At 43.5% G+C, this 19,539-nt stretch overlaps 1 protein-coding gene across 7 annotated transcripts in view; it reads left to right on the forward strand.

The window, feature by feature from the left end:
- CCDC149 (coiled-coil domain containing 149) overlaps positions 1-19,539 on the forward strand; it is a 108,296-nt gene that overhangs the window by 59,523 nt on the left and 29,234 nt on the right. For all 7 annotated transcript variants that reach the window (XM_008017737.3, XM_008017738.3, XM_038008645.2 and 4 more), the window contains 4 exons: positions 13,928-14,044; positions 14,807-14,979; positions 15,700-15,772; positions 17,171-17,255. In XM_008017737.3, the coding sequence (XP_008015928.3) occupies positions 13,928-14,044; positions 14,807-14,979; positions 15,700-15,772; positions 17,171-17,255 (448 nt within the window). The remainder of the gene's footprint in view (positions 1-13,927; positions 14,045-14,806; positions 14,980-15,699; positions 15,773-17,170; positions 17,256-19,539) is intronic.

Consider the following 19,539-nt stretch of genomic DNA (forward strand, 5'->3'; position numbering starts at 1 on the left):
ACTTAACTGGCCTTACATTTTTTTAACCTCTTGGATTTAACATAAATTTGAATACTTAGGCTTTACTATTCCTGGTCATGAAATAAAGGGTGGGAAAGAATGTGCAAGAAAGGCTCTAATTAACACTGGACAAGCTAATCCGGCCCCTTGTGTGGTTTTATGCATCATTAAAAGGATTTAAGCTCTGTAACCTAGGTGTTTGGTCAATAATTAAAGGACAGACCTTCTTACTCACTTCCTCAAGTGATAGCAGCAGGGCAAGATTTGCTGGAGAATAAAACAAAATGTATGCAATAGTTTTCTTTAAGCCCATGAGAATACTAGAGGAGTTTATAAACCCGTGAAATACTGAAACATATTTAAGATGTGACTTCTGGAGCCGTGACTCTTCTTGACTGACTGATAACATATTTTTTCTATTTCATTTTTTCTTCCTGAGCTGCTCCTCCCCTCAACTTTCCTAAATGTGCTCCTGTCTCATCTTTTGATCACTTTCAATTCTTTTGCCTTTTAGGTATGAGAATTTTAGGAATTGACGTTTGCAACTGACAGTTCACAGAAACAGAGAGCAGCCAGGCGTGGTGGCGCACTTCTAGCCACAGATAGTCAGGAGGCTGAGGCCGGAGGATTGTTTGAGCCCAGGAGGTTGAGGCTGCAGAGAACCATGATCATGCCAATGACCTCTAGCATGGATGACACAATGAGACCCTATCTCTTTCAAAAAGAAAGAAAAGAAAGGGAGGGCATGTGTGTGAGTGTGTTAGTGTGTGTGAGAGAGCATGTTTGTGTGTTTAACACTGAGCACAGGTTGTCACAGTCTGAACTTTGTGATCTGCATGCTCTCTGGGTCTTTATTCCTGTACCTGGGCACATTTATCAAACTTTGTCTTCTCACCTTAGGTTTAGAATTTAGTGACTCCTATTCATGGCCTGTGAAGAAGTTTGCCTGCCAAAAGGGGCATGGGAAGATGTTCTATTGTTCAGCAAACCTTCCCATTTCAGTATCTGGCCTCTCTCCCTCAAAAAAAAAAAAAAAAAAAAAAAAAAAAAAGTCTAACTGCAGTGAGCCCCAGAGATTCCATTTATTCTCATTTGCCTCTAAAGTTACAGGGCTGGTTTATTTTCAGGCTCGTGTGAGTCACGATCATCCTTCCCCTATCCCCCACCTAGAGGCCAGATTACTCCTTCCATAATGACACCAGACTTCCTGTTCCCAGGTTCCTGTGGCTGTGTGGTACAGAATGAGTTAAACCTTCAGTTTTTTTTTTTTTTGTTTTTGTTTTTTTAATTAATTAAGGCACTTTCTACTCCAACTCTTCCATCACTTTCTGCATTCAGTTCTACCTCCTGGTGCGCTAGGCCTCCATGATCACGGTGTGCTAGGCCCCCATGGTCTGACCCCTACTGATTTCTACAGCCACATCCTTGCTCCTGGTCACTTCATACTTGAGCCCTAGAGCACTAATTTCAGCCCCTTTGCTGTGCTGCACTGCCTGTGGCCACAGGACCTTTGCACCTGCTGTTTGCTCAATCTGGAATACTCTTCCCCTTTACTTCCCCTGCAAGCTTCTGTTCCTCTCCCAGGTCGTAGATCAAATGCAGCCTTCTCCAGCTCTTAGGCGTCAGTCCCGTGCAGCCTGCAATGTCTTGCTCTGCCCCTCTGCTCACACTTGCGTGGCACCGCCAGCCCCAAAGGGAAGCTCTTTGAAGGCCGAATTTCCATCTGTATCCTATAAATTAGCATTCTTAGTTCCTGATAGGGAGGTATTTTATAATCTCTATTGAAGGAGTGGAATGGAATAAACGAATGAATGAATAAAGGGAACGAAAAGAAGAGCAAAAGGATTCAAGGAAGAGGAAGAGAAAGAGAAAAAAAGCATGCAAGAAATAAACATACCAACTGCCATCTGGTTGTCATCAGTACTTTGTGGAGTAAGAAGTAGTTTAGAAATTTGGAGAAAGGAACCTTCCTTGAAAATGACAGTTCTTAAAGATTAACAAGGTTAGAGGAGCCCTCCGGGAAAAGGAGGGCTCACGAAGCCACACATTACCCTGGAAAAGCTTTGCAGAAAAGCAAACTGTCCCAACAGAGGGGGAACTAACCCCAGATATGTGTCTTTGAGGAGCTTCTGTGGAGAGAGCAGAGGGTCAGTTGCTGAGCCTTGGGGGACAAAGGATAAGTGTCCTGCTCATTGACTGGTTCAAGTCTGTTAAATCAAGAATACTTAATAATTGTTTTTTTGGACTTCTAACTCTGAGGCCAAACAGCAGGGCTGATGGCATCATTTTATGAGTGACTGTTAAAGTGGAAGATTTTTATCTCTGAGTTGCCATTTTAACTGATGACCCTTATCCATATTTTGAGAAGCCGAGATTCTAGATGTTAAGTACATTTGAAAAACAAGGTGATAGGAAATTACTTGCCTTGGATATTTTAGGGTAGACTAATTTTTCCATTTGTTCAGCTAGAGCCTTGTAACCCTGTGGGCCATAAAGCATTTCCAAACAGCCTCCCGAAAGATTTGTTGCCACCCTGGCTTCCAAGCAGCTTCGCTCTCCCATGGGGCAGGGGGCAGCGTTCTTGTGCCAACATGGGCATCCTGTGATGGGGGACCTGTGTAATCGATTACCTCCTGCGATCTCTGTCCAGTGCCCAAGAATTTCTCAGGCTCCCAAACTAACACAAACTTCCAAGCCAAACCAGATGAGAGATGTGAAAAGAGAAGCCTACTGGATACCCTCCCCTTCCTTAAAAATTACAGTTCTTAAAGATTAACAAGGTTAGAGGAGACCTCTGGGAAAAGGAGGGCTCATGAAGCCACGCATTACCCTGGAAGAGCTTTGCACGTTGCCCAGGGCTCTCAGTGTATCAGTCTATAAGGAATGAGGAAAGACTCAGGCAGTGCTGGGACCACAGAGACAGCTGCAGCTCCCCTTGGCCTGCCCCAGAGGTTGGCCCATTCCTCTTCTGGGCATTAAGAAAAGAATAGATTTAGGGAAAGGGGATCAGGAGGAAAAAAGTGGTCTCAGAGAATTGAAGGATTAGTAGGTCAAACAGCAGAACTAGCAGAGGACATTGGAATCACAAAGACGGCAGTCCTTCCTTATCTGGGGGATACTTCCCAAGACCCCCAGTGGATGCTGAAACCTGGGTTAGTGCAGAACTTGGTTGCCATCAATCAGAGCCCGTTTGTCTTCATGTCTTCTACCTACAAATGTAATGCCATTTCCGTCTTCATCGATCATTTATGCACGGTGGCCGTAGCTTTTGTAGTTTTGAGGTGCAGCAGCAAAACTAGCACAGATTTCTTTTTCCTTCTTTACAATTTCATGGACAGAAGATTGGTTCTTATTGTAGATCTTAGCAACCTCAGCATATGATTTTTTTTTTCCTTAAGTTGAGAACTTTCACCTTTTCACTTAAAAGAAGCAGTATGTGGCTTCTCTTTGGCATGGCCAAGTTGCCAGCATCACTGCTCTTGTGTTTGGGGTCATTATATTTTTATTGTATGTATGTATGTATGTATGTATGTATTTATCTATGATGGAGTCTCGGTCTGTTGCCAGGCTGGAGTGCAGTGGTGCAATCTGTGTTTGGTGTCATTCTTTTTTATTTTATTTATTTATTTTTTGAGATGGAGTCTCACTCTGTCGCCAGGCTGGAGTGCAGTGGTACAATCTCAGCTCACTGCAACCTCTACCTCCTGGGTTCAAGTGATTCTCCTGCCTCAGCCTCCCGAGTAGCTGGGACTACAGGCACGTGCCACCATGCCTAGCTAATTTTTGTATTTTTAGTAGAGATGGGGTTTCATCATGTTAGCCAGGATGGTCTCAATCTCTTAACCTCATGATCCACCCACCTCAGCCTCCCAAAGTGCTGGGATTACAGGCATGAGCCACCATGCCTGGCCAGGGAATTATTAAGTAAAATAAGGGTTCCTTAAACACAGGCACTGCAATACCATGACAGTTGATCTGATACCTGAGATGGCTACTCAGTGACTAAGGGGTGGGTAATGTAGACAGCGTGGACCCTGGACAAAGGAAGGATTTGCATTTCTCCAGTGGGGCCAGGTGGGATGGACCAGGACATGAGATTGCATCATGCTACTCAGAACGGCATACGACATAAATCGTATGAATTTTTTATTTCTGGGATTTTCCATTGAATATTTCCAGACCACGGTTGACCTCAGGTAGCTGATACCAAGAATTAGGGGGACTACCATTCCCTGAAGTGTGCTCCTGAACCAGTTCTCTGAAAGAAGAAGCCTGACTTGTAACATTTTGCCTTTGCCAATGTCTGTGTGATAGATACTGGTGCCATGACAAATGTCAGGTTACCAAAGTGAAGTCACTGAACTTGGAAATATTTGGACTCCAGGAAAAGATAGCTCCAGCCTGCCTCTGCGAAGTGGAGCAGTGCAGTGCAGCCCAAGAGGTCCACCTTTTAAAATTGTCAGACCCAGGTTTATGTTCTCGTTCTGCCAATTATTGTCTGTGGCCTTCGGCAAGTCAGTTTTCTCTCCAGGCCTCAGTTTCCTCATCTGTAAAGTGGCAATAATAATACTTCTCATAGAATTGTTTAATCATTTATTCACATCATTTATTCTGCACATAATTGTGGACTTCCTACATGCTAATTAACATTCTAGCAGCTGAGGACACATCAAAGAATAAGAAAGACAGGGTACTAGCTCCCATGGTGCTGATATTCTAGTTGGGGAGTAGATAATAAGAAAATAAAATACATAAGTAATTTCATCAGACAGTGCTTAGTCTGAGAAGAAAAGAGAATGGACAATGAGATTTAATGATTTAGGGATGGACTTGCATGCAATATTGTTTGTAGAGGGTGTTGCATGGTTCATAACACCTAGCAAGCACTTAACAGAGGGTAAGTGTTGCTGTTATCTTTAGCACAACATGCACCCATATTGACTTAGAATCCACTTGTGCAAGAATTCCACCAGAAATCTTAAGATCTTTCTCTCTATTTATAAGCTATTTCCAGTGAACTAGATATGTCCCCCCGCCCCAGTAGAGACAATGATCCTGGTGAGACACCTGGCATGTGGCAGATGGATCCCCAAAAGTCAGCCCTCCTAATCACCAGCCTCGACTTCGCCAGCATCAAGCATTATTGCTTTGGTGCCGAGCTCCTGGGAACTTTCTTGCATTTTGTGTGCCCCTTGTGGAATAAGCATCTAATAGGATACGTCAGAAGCAGCAACTCATGTTCCCACTGGGACAGATGGCAGTTGGTCGTCTTGTCTGTTTGCTTTAAAGATTATGGCACTTTCTTGCAGAAGGCCAATAATACAATGCGATGTGTTCAAAGACAAGGAAGTTTTCGGTAGGTGAATGCTCCTACCAATGTCATACATTTATACTTCCTGGGCCCCTGCTGGCAAATTTAAATTTAGCTGTTGTGATATTGCATAAACACAGGGTTTTGCCCTTAATAATGAGTTTTATGTTACACCAGCTGAAGGTCTTTAGGTACCTCTGTTTTATCTGGCTTGGTGCCATAAAATGATAGAGACCTTCTGTGAACATACTTCCATCGACATGGGACTTTTAGATGAATTTGGTGAGCAAACCAATTAAGATACAGCTACAAGCCAATAAAGACAGACCAATGAGTGTGCAGGTGACTAATTAAAGTACACTTTGCTAAAAAGGAGTGCTCAGCTGTGGATGTTCGTAATGGTCCAGGATGAGGGATCAGAGAGCTCTTCGGAAGCTGTTTCACTTTATGCTTCAAAGGGAGCAGAGAGATGTCCTAACCTGCAAGAAACCGAAGTAAAGATGGCACTCTAATGAAAAGCTCGGACCTTGGGGCACTATAGAAATTAATTATGAAGAATTACAATGAGTGAGAAGGGGCCTTCACCGCACCCCGCCTCCCCACCCTATCATGTCTTGTTCTACGTGGGATCTTGATTATGAATTATAGGCAATGCTCAGTGAGTCCAGCAAGCAGCCAGTCTAGTTCAGCAGTCTCTCATGTTTTATTTGTAAGTGAATTGGATACACTTGGTCTTCAGATACCTTATTTGAGCCTGCCATGGCTTACATGAGCTCATAGTCTGGGTAGACCATGTGACCAAAACAGCATGATTTTCAGATATTCATCCCATAGACTGAACATAATTACACTTCCTAGTGGAGAACTGAGAGATATCTCTGCCCAAGACTTGTTTTATCATACACCATGTCCAAATTACACACTAAAGTAAAAGTAAATCAGAGCTTCTTTAAAATTGCTTGATGCAACACTAAAGATTTTGGCTCTGGGAGCAACATGTGCTGAACTATCTGACAGTAATTCAGGGGCTTCTTAGCTGTGTGATCTTTGGACAATTCCTTGACTTCTTCATGCCTTAGTTGTTCTTATCTGTACAATGGGGATAGCAGTAGTACTTGCCTCATGGAGGTTGGTTCAGTGCAATTCATTTCAACACGTATTTGTTAAGGATGGACTGTCTGGTCTAGGGCTAACAGCAAACAATATCAGTGAGTCCCTGCTCCCACGGGGGCTCCGTTCTAGTGGGGGCAGATGGACAGTAAGCAAATAAATCATATTTCACAGATTCCGAGATGCATAGTTTTCCCATTTGGACATCTCTGATACAGTCGGTGCATTGTGTAGTTATGATTGGCATAACTACCTCTTTTTAGAGGTGCACAGTGGTGGCTCTTAAAGTTGATGGAGTCTTATATTTGATGAACTGTGGTATAATATGTCAGGAGGTGATAAGTGCTAAGTAAAAAACTAAAGCAGGATAAGGGGCTAGAGAATACAGCTCAGGTGGGGCAGGGATGCCGTTTATATCAGGTGGTCGGGGAAGGCCTTCTGCTCATGTGGGTGACACAGAACACTGAAGGAAGTATGGTGGGAGGGGTCAGATATAGGGACGAGGGGTGTGAAATCCAAAGACCCTGTGAGGGGAGCGAGCTTAGGGAGTCAGGGGCTTGGTACGGAAGGCATGCAGTTTGCCTTTTGTGAGGATTAAATAAAAAAAGTTCTATAAAGCACTTGACATAGAGCACGTTCTCCAGGGGAGCTGCTGTGTAGGAATTGTTGCCACAGTTGTGAAGAGAGGCAGCACAGCATAGACTTCAGAGCCCTGAACTGCCAGGGCTCAATTCCTGACTGCCATTTATAAGATGTGTGACATAGGCGAGTTCCTCCACCTCTCTCTGTCTCAGCTTCTCATGCAAATAAGGATAGCAACAATACCTGCCAGGGTGCTTGGTGGACTTAAATGGGTGAATGGGGATCAGCACCTAGGACAGTGCATGGCATGGCACATTAGTGCTAAGTGTTACCTGGCCAAAAACTTCAGGCCCAGGCACTGTGGCCCACTGATTTTAATTTTTATTTATTTATTTATTTTTTTGAGATGGAGTCTCGCTCTGTCACCCAGGCTGGAGTGCAGTGCGTGATCTCGGCTCACTGCATCCTCCGCCTGCGGGTTCAAGCGATTCAACTGCCTCAGCCTCCTGAGTAGCTGGGACTACAGGTGTGCACCACCCATGCCCAGCTGGTTTTTGTATTTTTAGTTGAGACGGAGTTTCACCATGTTGGCCAGGCTGTCCTCAAGCTCCTGACCTCAAGTGATCCACCCGCCTCAGCCCCACAAAGTGCAGGGATTACAGGTGACAGCCACCACACCGGGCCTGGCCCACTGATTTGTACATGGTTCCCTGTGGGTCACAGTGCCCTCGCCCTGAAGCTTTTGGCCAGTTAACACTGGCCTCAGAGCCCTGTGCCAGCTTCTCAGGGGGTTCTCTCCACTGTAAAGAGGAGATGACAGTGTCTGCCTCTGAGAGTTGTGGGGAGCACAGAATGCGGACTTCCTATTTAATAGATCTAAGAAGCATTTGAGGACAGGCTACGGTTAGCCAGACACGGTTGTGGAGGCCAAGGTGTTTCAGTGCATTTGACAAGCAAGGTTCATGCCGTGATGGAGCTGACAGTGGGGTGGGCACAAGCAGATGAATGTGATTGTTTCTGGTAAGTGTGATGAAGACAGGGAGGCAGGGCAGTGTGGGTTGAGAGTGGCTTAGGGGCGAATGCCTCTGGCGATAATGTGCAGAGAAGACTTCTCAGACAGTAGAGATCTGATCTGACCTGCATGAGACAAAGGAAGTGGGTTCTGGACAGACCTGTGAGTGGGCTCTTCCAAAGGCAGAGGAAGTGCAAAGGCCCAGGACAGACGTGAGAGTGGCATGGTTAGGACAAGGGAGGGAAGCCGGCATGGCTGGAGCATAGACATAGGGGGATGGTTAGAAATGGGGTCAGGAGGCAGGTGGGAGCAGGTAATGTTGGTGCTTCTTCAGCCCTAGTAGAGGCTCTGTGCGGATCTCAGTGCTGTGAAGAGCCACTTGGGGGTATCTATCAGTGGTGTAAGGAAAGCTGCTAGCACATTGCTTGCTTGGACTACATTGGGAGCTTGTTAACTGGGCGACATCCATATACACACTAATGAGTGCGTGCGTGATGATCTCCAGGGTAGGAGACAGAGGATGAAAACTACTGTTTTGATTTGTTTTAAGTGACAAATTATTTTGTTTGAAACTAAAACTGGAATGTCATATAAATCTAGGAATTTGGACTCTGGTGTACACAATAGGTGGCCCACTTGGAGCCTTTTTAATCTCTCATGTCCAGTTTTATTGAAGGTATTTCCAAAAGGTAAGGGGGCATTTGGAGAGGATGTGGAGGAAACTAACAGGAAAAGTAAAGAAATAATAGGCAGGGTCTTGTTTTTGAGTTGCCCTGCACAGTGCCACTCCAAATGAATGTTGAATAAATGCCTTTTGGTGCTGACCTCTCCCCAGGTGAGCTATCTATAGCAGTACATGAGGACTGGGGGCAAGGAAGGGCTAGCCTCCACTTCCTGTTAATGATTCTTTCGTTTGACCCTCTCAATAGCTCTGGCAAATTGACAACCACTGTATAAGAACTGTACCTATACCAACTGAAACTGGGGATTGCACTTTGAAAGCTCATGAAGTTACATAGACAGTGATCATTGCATTGTATCTTCCCCTTGTGGTAATGTGATCTCCACAGATGGAGTTGTGCAGTGCACAGCCTGGGCAGCCATACATGGCTGTCCTGCCTACAAGATAGATTTTATCCTTTTTTTTTTTTTTTTTTTTAAAAAAAACCAAATCACATGTAGCCCCCCAGCATTAGAGAGCTTGCCAAGGGCACATAGCTAGGATTAGTAGAAGCTGGATCTGAATGTAGATAATACCCAGAGAATAGCTGCTCCTGCACCTGGCTGCCTCTCACTGTTGGTTAAAACAGATTCAGGTAAATGAAAATAGGATGAGGTAGAGAATGTTGAGGACTGTGGGAGACGGAGGCTGAGAAGAGATCAAGGAAGAAGCAAGTCATTCCGACTTGGAAGGCCTGGGCAGGCTTCATGGAGGACGGATTGAGCAGGCTCTTGGCAGAGTTGGGGGCAGGGCACCCAGAAGCCATTTTACCACATTGTTTTGCAGCCATGTCCCTCAGCCACTTCCCAGCTGCAGCTGCGCCTCATCCGCAAGCTGACGACTCACACCCATAATTCATTCATAAACATTTATTTCTATCTAAATCAGCAACTGAATGTGTCTATTGGTGGCGGCGCGGGTGCTGTGCAAGGCACTGATCCACTTTGTGGGTTGGCACAGGGAGGCTGGCTGTGCAGTTTTGATGGCGCTGTTTGAGGAAATTAAGTGCCCTGAGCAGTTGCTTCATAGCCATTTTCCAAGGTGGAAAATCAACATCATTTGCCTGCACTACACAGATAAGGTTGGCTCGGGAGCTCTGCCTTCTCCAGCTTAGAGGAAAGGTCGGACTTGCCTAGTGGGCTTCTGTGTGGGGAAACATACATGGAGGAGGAGGATGATGATAATTACAATAATCATAAGAGCCCCTAACATTTATTATTTATTAAACACAGTATATACTCCAGGGCCTATGCTAAGTATTGAAGAGAAGTCCCATCTTTTCTTACTTAGGGTTAAGTTCTGAAGTCAGCACGTAAGAGGCAGAAACTTGTATGTAGCCAAAATTCCCCCGATTGTCCTTTGAAATTGTCCAAAACTTTCATGGTGTATGTATGCTTCGGAATAGTGGTATTATGTAAAAATAGAACAGTGTGACTTTGCATAAATATATTATCAGTCACCCTCTCCCCCTCACTCTCCAGCAGGGATATTGAGCATAGGAATTGGGAGAATCACCCAATGTTTTGGTTTATTTCTCTCTCATCCTCTCTTCCCTCTTCTATTTAATCCCCAAACTCATATATATGAGTATTTGAACTCCCCTGAGTTCAGTGTTCATTTAACTCAACCCTGCTCTCTCACTTCATGCCTACAGCACTTCTCTGAGGCTACACTTTTACTGCTGTGTTTTTACAGAGGAGGATACTGACACTCCAAGAAATTCAGACAAGGTCCTGAGGTTGCACAGCTCACAGTCTGTGGCACCAGGATGCAGGCCCTAGGTGGGCCAACTCCAGCGCACACCAGCTGTCAGCTGGGAAGGCAGGAGCCTTCTGCCTGGGGCTCTGCTGTCTCCCCTGCAGTGACTTCTTAGACCTCCTCAGCTGACTGCACTTGAGCTTCAGACCCAACTAATGATCCAGCTATTACCAACTTGGGCCTCACTTTTAAAAATAAGTGTTTCAACCAGTCCAGCCCTGAGATTTAACAGCCGATATTGTATGCACATTAAACACCAAATGATTGTTAACGTATTTATTGAAGCTTAACAGGCATCCAATATATAAACGATGACTCTCTTATATGGCTGTCAGACCTCAATAAACATGTTTAATAATTAATTGGCATTAAGCAAACATAATTGTGCAATTCTAAATTAAGTGCTCAGTGAAGCATATTGGGAATAGAAAACCACAGTGTTTTATTACTTAAAGTTCAGGCTGTCAGTATGGCTTTTCATAGACCTAGAAAAATACCCTGCTTTCAAAGACAGGACCTGAGCCTCCTGTTGGCCTTGTACTGAAAGCCAGGAGTTGTCTTGTTTCTAGACCCTCAGATCTGATAGACTTTTTTTTTTATTTGTCTTGCTGTTTGCCTTCCTGTGTATCCACTTTTGGGATTCTGATGTCCCAAGCCAAGAGTTGTGTGATGTAATAGAGTTTTTGTATATCAGCTTTCAGTGGAATTACCAGTTTTGCTACAAATTTGTTCTGTGAAGTCACTGCCAACTACTGGATTAGTGAATACCGAACCATTGCTCCTAGGAGAAATGCAAGGTTAGGTTCCTGTAAGCCTCCGGTCACAACATTTTTGTCAACTGATCAGTCATAACCTTGTTTTATGTGTGTCTGTGTTTAACATCACCTTATTTGACATATACAGTTAATTCATGAACATTGAACTGAGTTCAACAGCACTGTCACTCATGCCTGGAGGAAGCTTCTGTAACACACATATTGTCTCCATCAGGCGCTTCACAGCCTTCTTGCACTGATAACACTTAAGTGCAAGCACGTCCAGCCCTTCGGCACCATGCGTGGGGGCCACTTGAAACAGCACAGTCACCAATGAAAAGCACAAAAATGTGACAAATGTGGTGGCACTCACTAGATCATGAAAAGGACGTTTGTCTACAGTCCAAGGGCTGAAACAAGAAGGCAGAATGTGGCCTTGTTTGACCTCCATGGGAACGTGTGTGTCGGGCGACTGTAATTTTTTGCCACTCTCTGCGTGTCTGACAGTGACCATGAAAGCACTGCAAATATTGATTTTGGGGTTAAAAATAAATTTCAGCAAGTAGGCAGATTCACAAATACAGAATCCATGGATAATGAGGATCGCTTGTAACCAGATTCCAGGAAGTGCAGCCATCTGCACATCTAAGCGTCCTGCATCTTCTGCCTGCCTTTGCACGGTCTGTTCCACCTGCCTGGGACACTGTCCACCCGGTCCCAATGGTGCTTTTGCTCTTGGTAGGGACACAGCAAATATTTGTTGAGTTCAACTGAGTAGTTTTCAAATAGGGACCCAAAGTAAGTGTCATTTGAAAATGTACTTTACTTTTCTTTAGTCATCATTTCTTTCAAAGTTCCTTGCTATTATTTATTATTTCAATTTAGTTAATATTCTTCCTTGGCTTAAATTAACTTCCTATCTCTCACCTGCCCATAAATCCTTCAGAGACTCTGAAAATTAAGCCATTTTCTCGACTGGCAATGAATCCCTTAAGATTCATGCAGGAACAAGGAAAAGCATGCCCCCCGCGGGCACTCCTGCCTGGGTCGGATCGGTGTGACAGTGAAAAACTGTCCTCAGGCTCCTGTTCATATATGAAACCCATCCACATCTGCCCTATGGGGAGGCGTGGAATCAGATTAAAACCTCCATAAAAGAAACATTGGAAAGCGCTGCCATAACTTTTGAAAGTCACTCTTCAGTGGCGATCCTTGGAGTTGTGATGGGTAGGTAGGGGATGCTCTGAGACCATTGGGGTCTTCGTGGGCCTCTCACACAGTTTCCATTGCAGCCCCACCTAGAAGGTTTGGAGCTGCAGGTGGATCTTGGCTCTGGAGTCCAGGAAAGCTATGGGTTCTGCAGGGATCTTTTGGAAAATTATGTTTTGGAAGACTGCAATTTTATTCCTGAGGATTTTAAAACATAAATAAAGGCATATTATGAAATTCATGCAGTGAATGAATATTTTAAAAGTTAGAAAGTAAAAAGCAGATAGCAGCAGTCTCACCATCACCAAAATATATACATTTTTTTTCTTTTTTTTTTTGAGACGGAGTCTCGCTCTTTTTTTTTTTGAGACGGAGTCACCCGGGCTGGAGTGCAGTGGCCGGATCTCAGCTCACTGCAAGCTCTGCCTCTCGGGTTTACACCATTCTCCTGCCTCAGCCTCCCGAGTAGCTGGGACTACAGGCGCCCACCACCTCGCCTGGCTAGTTTTTTGTATTTTTTAGTAGAGATGGGATTTCACCGTGTTAGCCAGGATGGTCTCAATCTCCTGACCACGTGATCTGCCCGCCTCGGCCTCCCAAAGTGCTGGGTTTACAGGCTTGAGCCACCGCGCCCGGCCAAATATATACATTTTGAATATTTGGGTGCATTTGGTCATTCTGTGTGTGTGTGTGTGTGTGTGTGTGTGTGTGTGTGAGAGAGAGAGAGAGAGAGAGAGAGAGAGGAGTTCTTAGTATAATTTTAGTCATACTGCATAGAAGCATTAGTATTCTTTTTCCCCCCACTTAACGTGGCATCATAGACATGTTCTCTGGTGTTACCCAGTTCGCATAAGCCTCATTTCAGACAGCTGCAAATTAGCCACTTGGTTGGTTGCACTGTAGTTTGCTAAACATTCCACTATTGTTAGACATTGTTTCTAGTTTTTTTGTGTGTTTTTTTTTAACTCTTTAAATAACAGTGCAATCTACTCTTTCATTTTTTCCTAAAGTTAGCAGCCTGGAATTATTCTTGGCCCAGATTTTCAAAAGTAGAGTTACTGGATCATTGGGTAGGGACACTTTTAAGGCTCTTGATAATGTCACCTCATTGTTATGAGTGTGGGAGTGTGCCCATCTCAGCAGAATCTTCCAGCATTGGGTTATTATTTTTGAATCTTTGCTAAATTTTAATGGGAACCAGAGTTTGTTTCTTCCCAGTAGCAGTGCTCCACCAGACATCCAGCTTAGCGTGTCCAGGCCTTAAACAGTGTACACATGTGTACACTACAATCTATATTTTTAATTTTTAAAAACATTGATGATACTGGCAAGTAATTTCTTTGTTTTGTGCTTTCTCCAGTATTTCTTGAAAGTATCTTATCTTCCAAAAGTTTCTTAGTGTCCTTTGGTTTTTATTTGGATCTGTTTACTCTCTGTCCCTTTTTCTTTTCTACCAATGGAAAATGCAGCTGTTGAGGATGACGATTGCCAAACAACGGCTCGGAGACGAAGAAATCGGCGTGCGACACTTTGCAGCCCATGAACGTGAAGACTTGGTGCAGCAGCTGGAGAGAGCTAAGGAACAGGTTCTCACTAACATCTCTTCGGAGTCGGGGATGCGTTTACACGGCTGGACACAACACAAACAAGAGTGGGCCGTGTCCCCCGTTTCTCAGAGGGTGGGGTGGCTGGGATGCACGTTGAATGCTTTTACTTCCTTGGCACTGCACTAGGGTCCCAAGCTGACTCTTGGGTTTCTGGCCTCCAGCAGGCAGATCTGCTCCCTGCCATTGAGTACCATTGTTCTGAACACAACAAGAAACTTTCCTCCTACCCAGGACAGACAGGGAGAGAACAACACATGACCAACTTGGCCTTACTTTGCAAGTTTCTGCTAAAATGCTGAGCAATGCCTCTTAGGCAAAATCTCAACAAGTGCAAAATCTCAACCCTAGTTAGGTAACATCTAAGAGAACCTAAAGTTCATTTTCTTCCTCTTACTAACTGAAGAGCAGAACAAGATTTCTGGGTCTAGAGTGGATTTGAAAAAGTATGGATTTGTAAGACACTGGGAGCTGCAGGGCATCCTGAAGTAGTCGAGGGTTCAGTTCTGGTTTTCCAAGCTGCTGCACCTCTCCTATCTTAGATATAATAAGTGTCTGGCAGGAAGTCATCCCTCACTTTTAGCTGTTATTGTATTTCAGTGTGTGGCGCTTATGGTTTTAGGGCAAGCGGGTAGTGTTAATAAACTCTCTAAAAATCAGTCAACCAAGTGGGAGACTCCATCTCTGGCCATAAATCCAGTGCCTGAGGAACATCTTGGGTAAGAGTGCTCCCTGTGGTTTTAGATTGAGTCTCTGGAGCACGACCTGCAGGCTTCTGTGGACGAGCTTCAGGACGTTAAAGAAGAACGGTCCTCCTACCAGGACAAAGTGGAGAGGCTCAACCAGGAGCTGAACCATATCCTGAGTGGGCATGAGAACCGCATCATTGACGTGGATGCCCTGTGTATGGAGAACAGGCAAGTGGCCAGGCCCAGGCCTGTGTGTGGGAGGACGGCTAGCTCTGTACAGGCCTGCAGGCTGGGAGTTATTTGCAGCCCTGTTTACTTTGGAAAAAATTGCCTTACAAGTGAAAAGAAACTTACTCCCTCAAAATGATGACATCAATACCATGTATTAGTTGTAAAAGTGAAAAAGGAAAACAGCCCACACCTGCACAGCTGCACACGTCTCCCTTCTCTTTCCCTACACCTTCCTTGGTAGGTTGAGAAGGGCGAGGAACCCATAAGAGTTGCTTGTTATTGCCATCAAGGAGAAAGAAAAGAATAAGAAAATAAATTGAGAAATTCCCTTAGCTATTTCTTTTCCCTGAGGCAAATTTCAGTATGTGTGTGTCTAACTTAATGTTATGTCTGGTGTCGCCTCTTCCTGCCTCTCTTCCCAGTGGAATCGTCTTAATGAGAATTATGTGAAAACTGTGTTGATATCCCTTAGGGGATCTCTGTGAGGGCTGTTTTAAAGTGGAGTGTGTGTGATTTGGGCATGTTTGACCTTGATTGCATTCATTTAAGAAAAGGTCACAAACATGCATGTGTTTCTGCTTTCTGGTGAGCAGGCAAGGTGTTATGTGTAAAAGATAGCTCTTCTGGCAAGTGATTTTTGTTTTTTCCTCTTATACTTCAGTGTGTGTTTTTTATTTAGCCCTTAAACACTTCCTAGTTTTATATATTCTTTTCCAGGTACCTTCAAGAGAGATTAAAGCAACTCCATGAAGAGGTCAACCTCTTGAAATCAAACATTGCCAAATACAAGGTAGCAAAATCATGATGACAATGATGGTGATTCACTATTGTGCATCTAAATGTCATTCTATTTTAATTCCCTTTTATGTGCCAAAGATATTTTAGTACTTGCCTGCCATCCCAGATAGAGTCTAATAAGAGCTTTAACTGGGTAACCAGTAAAAACTAAGACTCCAAAACAAAAAACCAAAGCAGCTTTTCACAAGAGCTCTTTCTGCGGCTGTTATCTGAGCAAAGCATGCCCACCCAGGATGTGTTTTAGTGCCTGGTGTAGCCTCTCCACTAGAATCTGGACTTGTATATTGCACAGCCTTGGTCTATTTGCAATTAGGTTTCTTACCCGTTTTCTCTATAACATGTTCACTCATCAGATGCCATTTCTCTCATAATCACCCATAAGAAAATGGTTTCCAAGTGATGAAGAAACAAAGATTGGGAAGGCACAGTCTAAACCATAATGTTCACGTCACACTGCAAGGACAGAATGTTTAAATTCTCCCCACTGTTATTTAGTCTGATTCCAGCACCATTAGTTTGATAATATCTATTTCTGCAGATGTTAGTTGTAAGTGTTATAATTAGAAAAATCTCCTGGGTTTCTCTGCTTGGAAAATAGATTGATTTCTCTTCCTGAGGGTGAAGTTTTACAGCCATCTAGATACTTGGAAGAACCTTATTTTCCTGGCTTTTGACATTAGCATTTGTTCTCACAAGTCTCCATGCTGTTCTTCCTTTCCATTTTGTGGGGGCCACACATTATACCAGTCTATCTATATGCATTCAGCCAAAGAAGGATATAACTTTTAAAGTTGTATAATTAATCCATAATTTTTAAAAATGTGTGGATGCATTCATTTAACAACATTTATTCAGTTCTATGTGCCAAGCACTGACTAGATGCTACATATCAATTTTAATGTAAGTCTGTTCTAGGAATGACATGTAGGTGGCACATATGTACTTCCTTAATCTGTATCCACGGCAGACATCACTAATTGATCATGGCTCCCTTTCCTTCCAGAAATCACTGTTGGTGCATGAAAATAAACCTAGTCACCATCTCATGTCTATTCAGAAGGAATTTTCATTGCTAGTGACTTCACATGTTAGGCTGCATTCTTGCTTCAGATTTGATTTAATTTAACATGTATTAAGTGCTTTTTGTATACAGGGGACTGTAATTGCTATCATTCTGCCATGCACCACCTTTGTTGGGAAAAAAAAAAAGTCTTCTTACCAGGCTGTAAAAATTATAACTCTTGGGCATAGACTTGGAATTCTAAATATTAGGCTAGCACTTGGAGTTTGCAAGGGGTTCTTGTGTGCCGATGAGAGGAGACATCTGCTAGGTACTTTTCCATTGTTGACTTTTCTGATGGGTTTTTATTCTCTCCCAATCCTGTTTTAGAATGCTCTGGAGAGACGGAAAAACTCGAAGGGCCAGGGTAAATCCAGCAGCAGTGCTCTGACAGGAGTCCTGTCTGCAAAGCAAGGTAGGATATCATGCTCCAGGAAAGACCACTCATGAGCGTAAAATACTAGAACTGCAAGGCCACATCCCATCCAGAATGCTGCTTTTGTGGTCTGGGAACCAAGGCGATCCATAGAACAGTGGCTCCCTGACTTCCACGTGCATCCGAGTTGCCGGGAGGGACTGTTAAAACACAGATTACTACTGGTTCCACCCCAGAGTTTCTGATTCAGTAGGTCTGGGGTGTGACCTGAGAATTATGTATTTCTAAAAAGTTCCCAGGTGATGCTGATGCTGGTTCAGGGACCCCACTTTGGGAACCACTGCATTCGAGGTTTTTCTAATGACTAGACCCCATTTGGGCATATTTCCCTAGATTGTGTTCGCCTTTCCAGAATGCTCTCCCTTTCCTAATCACCAATTCAGCATCTCCAAGGATGCGTTTCAACCTCCTTGAATTTCCCCTTTTCCTGGCCTCTAGGATCAGAAAAGTCTCCTAGCTGCTGAAATCATTTTCTCACATAACATGTGCCTTTTTTGAAGAAGCTTTTATTGATTGCAATTTTGTTCCTCCTTCTCGTCGATTCCAATGAAAAATAATGATCTTCCAGGAACAGTCCAGGGGAATAAATAGCAGCACACTGGCTTCTGACACTTAATATTCAGAATTCAATGCTAAACATAAGTCTCAAGTTGAACATGCTCAGCTGGCCCAGTTTTTGGTTGTTGATAGTGCAGACCAGCAACTATCATATGGCAGTCTTAATCAGCACTACAGTGGCTTAAAAAAAAAGTGCTGAGTCTCCAGCCTACATAACCACCAAGGCTCTTTTCCAAGCAACTTCTTTTTTCCACTCAACCAGAAAAGAACACCCTAGAGTTGTTTTTCAAAAGAAAACTACAATACTCTATAAAAATGTGAAGTAGCCCATCTAAGTTTAGCTCTGGATACCATATATAGCAAACCATCTTTGAATGTTGATACCCAGTGATATCGTTGATGTGGAGAATGCCAGCCACACTCAAACACTGTGGCAGAACCATCAATCTGGCACAGCCTTTCCAGAAAACCTGTGATGAAAAGCATTCTATCAAGAATCTATTGGTATTGGTAAACGAAATCTATGACTCTATGGCAGCGTGCTACGGAAAGCCTTAAACTGGCCCCCTTTGAACCAACAAAAAGCAATTACCGACATATGCAGACATTTTGCTACAATTCTTCATACATTGCTTATAATAAAAAATATTGAAAACACAATAAATGTCCAGCAGTAGTTAAATAACTCTATATCTTTTTTTTTTTTTTTTGAGACAGTCTCCCTCTGTTGCCCAGGCTGGAGTGCAATGGCGCGATCTTGGTTCACTGCAACCCCTGCCTCCCAGGTTCAAGTGATTCTCCTGCCTCAGCTTCCTGAGTAGCTGGGACTACAGGCGTGTGCTACCACGCCCAGCTAATTTTTGTGCTGTTAGTAGAGATGGGGTTCCACTATGTTGGCCAGGCTGATCTTGAACTCCTGACCTCAAGTAATCTGCCTACCTCGGCCTCCCAGAGTGCTAGGATTATAGGCGTGAGCCACCACACCCGGCCAAATAATTCTGTATCTATACACAGACAACAAAGCAGCCATCCAATTTTATGTTTTAAGGGAAATTAATCATGAATGATATTGTTAAGTGAAAAAAGCAGGGTTTTTTTTTTTTTCATTTTTGAAAATATAATTTGTGAGATTTATATTGTTTCTTTTTTTTTAATGTCTGATAGGAATACCAGTGGTTGTTGTCCTTTTGTTTAACTCTTAGTTTGTCTCCCTTTGAAGAGTGCTTTTGAAATACCCAAAGCAGACTTGAAGAGCAGCCATTCGGAGTCAGGAAGGACACATACGCAGGAGCACCTGAGTGACCCTAGGGTAGAAAAAAACAGTGGGAGAAGAAGCAGAAGTTGCAGATGTAGATTGGGGCCATGCTATGGATGGGGCTGGTGGTTTCTGAGAGCAATTTAAGCCATTTCAAGCCCAGCCAAGCATAAATGGGGAAACAATAGTTGTAACAGCATCATGTGTGAAAGAGTCACAGATGTTTTAGTAGATAGTATTGTCATATTATTCCTTAATAGTGTTTTATTGCCAAAGAAGCTAAGGAAATCTTACATTCTATTCACAGAAGTAGGAAATTTGGGATAAAGGAGGTGACAGTCCTACTATGTGCTAAGCTAGTATACCACACTGTAATATCCCTTTATGTATTTGTAAGTGGCATGCAAACAAATTAGGAATTTTCTTAAAGTATACACTTTAGAAACTAGA

The sequence above is a fragment of the Chlorocebus sabaeus genome, chromosome 27 (genome assembly GCF_047675955.1).
Source record: "Chlorocebus sabaeus isolate Y175 chromosome 27, mChlSab1.0.hap1, whole genome shotgun sequence".
NCBI lineage: Eukaryota > Metazoa > Chordata > Mammalia > Primates > Cercopithecidae > Chlorocebus > Chlorocebus sabaeus.